General features: G+C 34.3%; 2 protein-coding genes across 2 annotated transcripts; one reads left to right on the top strand and one right to left on the bottom strand.

Moving 5' to 3' along the window:
• Positions 1–1,197: 1,197 nt before the first annotated feature.
• On the top strand, positions 1,198–2,823 carry HELRODRAFT_174531 (hypothetical protein; the record flags this gene model as incomplete). Its single annotated transcript, XM_009021980.1, has 1 exon — positions 1,198–2,823. One exon carries the CDS (start codon positions 1,198–1,200, stop codon positions 2,821–2,823), a length of 1,626 nt encoding a protein of 541 aa, XP_009020228.1.
• A 506-nt stretch (positions 2,824–3,329) lies between these two features.
• On the bottom strand, positions 3,330–6,359 carry HELRODRAFT_192189 (hypothetical protein; the record flags this gene model as incomplete). Its single annotated transcript, XM_009021979.1, has 1 exon — positions 3,330–6,359. The coding sequence occupies one exon, from the start codon at positions 6,357–6,359 to the stop codon at positions 3,705–3,707; it is 2,655 nt and encodes an 884-aa protein (XP_009020227.1). The 3' UTR covers positions 3,330–3,704.
• Between the last annotated feature and the right edge of the window lie 664 nt (positions 6,360–7,023).

Raw genomic sequence — 7,023 nt, 5'->3', positions numbered from 1 at the left:
CGTAAAGAAAGAAAGAGAAAAAAGAGAGAAAGAGAGAGTGGCAGTATTAATATAAGTAGTAGTGGTAGTAATAGTAGCAGCATCAACAGTAGTAGCACAGATAAAATTTTTGGTGTGTTATTCTTTCCTAATTATTATTTTCTTTACGACACATTTTTGTACTGGATAAGATAGCATATTGAATATTTGCTGCTGGTGATGATAATGGAAACTCTTTTATTTATCTCAAAACTTTAAAAGCAAATGAATAAAATAGATGAAATAAAATAATATTGCGTTAATGAAATTATAAATTATAAAATTAATAAAAGTGTATGTAGACCCCGCAGCTCATTGCGTTGGCAAGTGTAGTGCGGTAAAATATATTTAAAAGTTAGTATCATGGCATGTCTCTATTGCAATAAATATTGTACGAGGATCTTATTACTTCACTTATTAATTTGTCATTGGAAAAAATCAGCCATAAAACTTTAAATAGAGCCATAAAACTTTAAATAAAGCACGATATATAATAATAATAATAATAACAACAATCATCATCATCATCGAAAACATTATAACATCACATGAATATAATATACTTAAAAGATGACGAACATGGTGATTATAAACGATAAACATGATATTTAATAATAATGGTAGTGATGATGATTTTCTGATGATAATGATGTTGTTATTATTACTTTATAATAATAATAATTATTATTATATTATAGCTAGCAGCGTTGAACTTTATAAAAGCAACGCGTTCTTCAATTCGTTCATTCAAGCAGGTCTTACAAGTTGTTGAGTTATGATGACGACGACGACGGTGATAATAATAATAATAATATATTCACACGCACGCACACCACAATCTATTTATAACTGTTGCAATCTATTTATAACTGTTGATTAGCTCTTTCTCGCTGTATAATTATATAGATGGTAATTCAGTTTTTTAATGAAAGTGCGAAAGAGAAAGCAGGAAAATTATGAACGGACTAGTGATCTATAGTGATGCAATTTATTTGTTTACTTTATTTGTTCACCTTTATTAATATTATTATAAGAATTAATAAGAGCAGCAGCAGTAATAGCATAGAAGTAGTGGTGGTTGTATTGTTATCATCAAACTAATTGCATACAAATTGCATGCCGATAAAAATTTTCTAATTTTGTTTCCTCTTTTCAAACAGCTGACAATGCGTGGATATCATGGAAAACGCTGCAGCAGCAACCACAACTAGCGACATTAGCAACCTACAAATCGTATCCAACAAAAGAAAACTGATTCTCCATGTAGATGTTAGAAACACCATAATCGTGGCCGACTCAGTGACCAAAATAAACGTCGAGCAAGCCCTAAACAGCTACCTAACCGGAGTACTTTGGGGACGAGAATCCCAAGGTAAGTGGGAATGGGTTAGTACCGAGCCTAGTCTGACTCGGCCGGAACCGAATACTATCAGCTACTACAAACATTTAGAGAAAAGTCTGGTTAGTAAGCCAGAAGATAGAGGGCGTTTGAGAATGGAGACGGGCGATTTTACGACGGAAGATATCGGGGTCAAGTTCAGAGAGTATTACGAGAAACATCTGGAACTGTTGAAATGGCGACTTAATGATGAGAACGTTCCAGGAAAGATCAACAACTGCATGTGTAAAAAGAAACGTTTAAATCTTAACGGTATAGCCAACAACAACGAAATTAACAGTAAAAACAACAACAGCAGCAACGATGACAAAGGTTTTGGGATCCAGGGCAACAGTTACAAAGACATTTCCTTGCGCTCTAATCCGATGATCATGAACGTTGTTAAAAGCGATCGGATCGACGAATACCACTACATTCTACCTTCATTTGTCAAACTTATTAGTTACCTACTGGAAAACAACAGAAATTTTTCTATTATAATCCGAACGTACGGACAGGACGCGCCAAATGTTTTGTCCAGTATTCGCTACATTTGTCGCCGCGGCAAACACCCAAATTTTCCGCGAAGATCTAAAATTGCAGTCAACACGACGCCTGGTCATTTGACGAGAAGTGATAGTCAACCGTTTTTCAAATTATCTCACTTCGTAAAATTAAAACGAACGAATTCAACAAAGCAAGTATCAAAAAGCATCACTATTCCATCTAAACTACGTTGTGATTCTAGTTCAAATCATTGTAAAAAGATTTTCGATTTTAAATATTATAAATATTTTGCGAAGAAACTCGAGCACTACAAAAAACATTGCCTACATCACGACACAAAGTTGAAGCTTCGACATCTTGTGATAAAAAACGAAAACGACATTTCACAATTTTTTAATAACTCTCGCGGCATCAGTGGCTACGTCGACGATTTTATTTACTGGCAAAAGAATGGCTACAACAGCCACACAGGTAAACCTTTGTGGCTGATCTTGCCGGGTCTCAAAACATACGACGAATTTTTTGGAAATTTCAAAGATATTCATACATCTACTAATATTTCGTCCGGTAACAACGACACTTCTTGCCAAGCCAAAAACGCAAACAATATTTTAGCAGGTAGTCAATCAACTAAAACCGCAAATCGTCACCTAAACTCAGTAGAAACCCATCATCACATATTTTTTGACGATAACATCAGAGTAGATGACGAAGACAACATTGTAGATATCAGATTATTGGATAAGCAAACCAAAAAATGGCGAAGTTTAACAACGGAAGAAATAAAATTTTGTGAAAATATCTTTCTAGTTCAAGCGAGCTTGATGGAAAGCATTGAGAATGAAAATTATTTCATCGACAACGTCAACATGTGCGAGAGGAATCTTGAAAATATACTCCAATTACAGCAACAATTGTGATTTTTTTTATCAATTTTCCATCGTTTTTTTTCAAATTTTGCAGAAAAATTCAAATATTAGTTTATCTAAGCAGTCAAGATCATTTTTCTCAAAGATATCGAGTTAATTTAGCCTAGCCGTGTCATGTCAAAATGAAATCCAAGTTGCTTCTATTGCTTCAACACTGTCCTTAGTTTGTATTATATTCCTATACTTTATTTCACAATTGCCGATGTCTTCGTTCAGGACGATGCAATATTTACTATGTAAACGTGTAATTAGTCGTAAGCTTCGTAACTTTTTTGCTTATACGTATGTAATTTCGATAATTCCTTTGAATGTGACGTAGCGATATTCATTAAACGTAGTATGTTCGTAATGTAGCTATTTTGTAGTCATTGTTACAACAACGATGACGTCATTAATTGCTCTTATAAAGGCTATGACATCGCGTTGATGTACCCTTTCATTCCACAAAAATAAATGATTCATTTTTCAATAAACGTGTCTATCTCCATGGGCTAACAATGAACATTTAATGAAACAAATGAAAAATCGAAAAAAAAAACATTAACCTTCCTCTACAAAAAAAATGAATTTTTTAAAATGGTACATACGTACACACACACACTTACGCACAGAGCATGCTTACATTTATATATGAATTCTTGTCCGTATTACAGAAAAAAACGAAATTTATTAGAAGTCAGATAAAAAATTCTATCAATTGAAAAGAATTCAATTAAATCATCGTCAATGTATCGTTGACAACTAGTATCTTTACGATTAATTATATCTGAGTTTATGCATGAACGTACAATGAATATATATATATATATTCCTCATGAAATATTTGTTAACATTAGTTTCATTTTCTACTGCTATTACGTCGACAAAATCATTCAATTATTTTCAGTATCCTTAATGAGAATCATCAATAACTCATCTCTGCTTCTAAATTCTTCGACCAAGTCTGGGGCTTCTTCCCTCAAAAATTTTAGGGAAATATCGCAAACGGGGAATATATGCAGTAGACCTTTGTAAGGTTTAGCTGATTGATCTTTATCGCCGCCATCTTCCACAATCAACGAAACGACAGCCGCAAATTGTGTCTCCTTCAGGAATGCGCACAACTTACTAAGAGGTAATTCCGAATAAGGGGTTGATTCCGGATCGAAGTTGATTGATGTCGGAACGCCAGCGATGAGAACGCACGATCCGCTACGTCCCACTGAGTTGATTCTTCTCTCAAGTTCTTCCATCGTATGTGGCATATCTAATCTCAGTCTCTGGGTTATTTTTAGAACTTTCTCGTCTGCCGTTTTTGAAGGGTTATCCATCAACCTATGGACCAAACTGATGGCGCCACTAATGAAACGCACGTCGGTCCAGTAACAGCTGGTCTTTAATGTTATGGCACCTCGCCACACTAATGGGTACTTCATGTTCAAATATGATCTTTTCTGAGACTCCTCTTCTTGCATCATTGGTGAAAAATCGATAGGAGAGTATAGGTTGTTATTCTTTAATGAATGAACTGCTGAACTAGTAGGCCTCATGAGAGCTTGCATGTTGATGTTTTGTGATTTTGTAAAAGCCGGTGAAACTCTCGGTATGATGTACTTAATCCTTGTGTTCTGCACTTTTTCCAATTTATTTTCAAGTTCTTTAGCGACACTAACATCAGCATTGAAGTTATGTGCAAATGGTACACCCATTAATGGAGAAATTTTTCTGTTGCCTATGAATGCTTTATCAGGATTAAAATCATAAGTAGTTGAAATTTCATGTTTATTATTGTTGCTGTTACCATCCTCGAAGTTAATATTTTCTTCCTGGAATCCGAAAAAATTTCCAACTTGGTACTGATCAGCCGGTTGATGTTCCGGTGAATATTCATTTCTATCAAGCAGGTTTGTGCGAGATCGATGATGCACTGACTCTCCATATTTTACACTGTCTTTGCTCAGACTACGTTTTTTAGAAGATGGTGGAACATCAACAATTATGGAATCTTCCTTTCTTTTCTTGAAGCTTCTAGAATGATCGCTATCATCATCTCTGATCGAGGAATTACATAAGTCATTCTTGATGGTGCATTTAATACCTCTGTCATTTTTCTTCTCTCTAGGAACATCATCTATGGAATGATAATAATCATCCCTTTTAGATTTCCTGCTAACATGTTTTTCATCATATCTATATTTATCCTCAAACACGGGTGCTTTATCTCTGTATGATCTCTCATCATCATGGTATGATGGATAATACTCTATATCAGGATCTCTAACTGGCCTTTCAGGAAAATCTCTCGAATCTCTGAAGTCATCCTCATCATTTCTTCTGTTGTACATGACGTCATCAAAGTAATCTTTTTCCCTCCTAACATCATCATCTCTATGTTTCTTGACGGGGTAACCATCGAATGGTGATTCTTTGGTGTAATTTTTTCTGTCTCGATTTTCATGATAGACGCCCGATGGTGAGATATCTCTGGATCTATGGTAGTCATCTTCATCATCAGGATGTCTTCTGTAATATTTATCTTCATCATAAATAAGCTGTTGAGGTAGTGCATGTAGTTTATTGGTGTTATATTTGTGGTCATACTCCCTACTGTAGCCAGCTTCATCGTCCTCACTGTTGGAATCACCACCTAAATATGTATCTGAATAATTCAAATCAGATGTCATCAGGCTGTGGTCTGAGTAGTCGAGGTACAACTTTCTTTTGCCTAATCTAGATCCCCAAAGTTTCTCCATTGCCCTTGTCGCACTGTTGACATCAGAAAATTCTACATAGGCAAAATTTTTATTAGTTGGCCATTCTAACCTCTCGATTTCACCAAATTCTTCAAGTTTTTTTCTCAGTAGAATCGGATCAACCCATGGACCCAGCCCACCAATCCATAAATATTTTGATATGATCGACTTGGCAAAGTTACATGTAACTTTGATTCCTAATATCTTTTTGTCTTTCATACATCTAAGAGCTTTTTTAGCCATAAACAGGTTGAAAAACTTGACAAATGCAAAAGTATTAGAAGGACTCTGATTATGAATTATTATTTTATCTACGAAGCCAAATTTTTCAAAAACTAGCAGTAAATCTTTTTTAGAAATATTTCTATTTAAATTTCCAACATATAAAGTCTGACCCGGTCTTCTGCCATCACGAGGAGCATGCGATCTAGAACTACTAGGCTTCTGATCTCGATCATCGTCGGTTAATTTTGAAATCAGTGTATGTACTTCATCAATGAGGTGGGAATATTCACCTTTACCCTCTCCATAATCAGAACGATCGATGGCTACTCTGACAATGTTGCCAAAAAGCTGTAACCCATTATGATACTTCTCGACCATTTCAGCCGCATCTTTGCTACTTTTAAACTCTACAAATGCCAGACGGGTGTTTCTTCGTCTGGGCTTCACAATGGACACTGCAAATGATTTATAATCTTTTGAGAGAAGATTTTCTACCTCTATTTTTACTTCTTTTGGCGAAATAGAAAGATCAATATCACTAATTCTAACAACATTACTTTGTGGAGCCATTTTTAGAATACTGGTGCTCTATTGCAGTGTCTATTCAATGAATATTTTATCTATTTAAGCAAGAATCTTCCTGTTTCAGGTAGTCAGAATCTTGTTAAATCAGGAAAGAAATTCAATTACTAATTAATTATTAATAGTTTTTCTTTTTCTGTTCTCCCACAAGAAAAAAATAAGAAGCTCCTGATAGAAATGTAAATTATTGAATCATCACTAATTTTTCAAACTAAAAATGAGAAGCTTCTGATAGAAATGTAAATTATTGAATCATCACTAATTTTCCGAACTAAGCAATCTCCAAACTTTATTTTCTTGCAACTTTTTTATATTTTTCGAAGAAATTAATTTTAGATAAAATTATTTCTATTTTTTTAATAATTAATTTTTCTTTCTGTCTGTCCAGACAGGCCATAAATTTTATCAATGAGAGTTAAACTTGACGAACATAAAAGTCGACGATTAGACAGAAATATATGATTTTTGGAGCTAATTGAAATTGCAAAATTAGTCCACCACCAAATTAAATCACTAAACAAACAATAACGCGAAGCCAAAGAGCGATGGTGATAATTCGAAAAGAAAAACACAACAGGGAAGCTAGATACGAAGTACATAATTGTAAAACAACGAGAAAACATTTGTTTTAAAATAAATTTTTGTAATTCAA

The sequence above is a fragment of the Helobdella robusta genome (genome assembly GCF_000326865.2).
Source record: "Helobdella robusta unplaced genomic scaffold HELROscaffold_30, whole genome shotgun sequence".
In the NCBI taxonomy this organism is placed as follows: domain Eukaryota; kingdom Metazoa; phylum Annelida; class Clitellata; order Rhynchobdellida; family Glossiphoniidae; genus Helobdella; species Helobdella robusta.
This window is presented reverse-complemented; position numbering and strand designations above follow the sequence as displayed.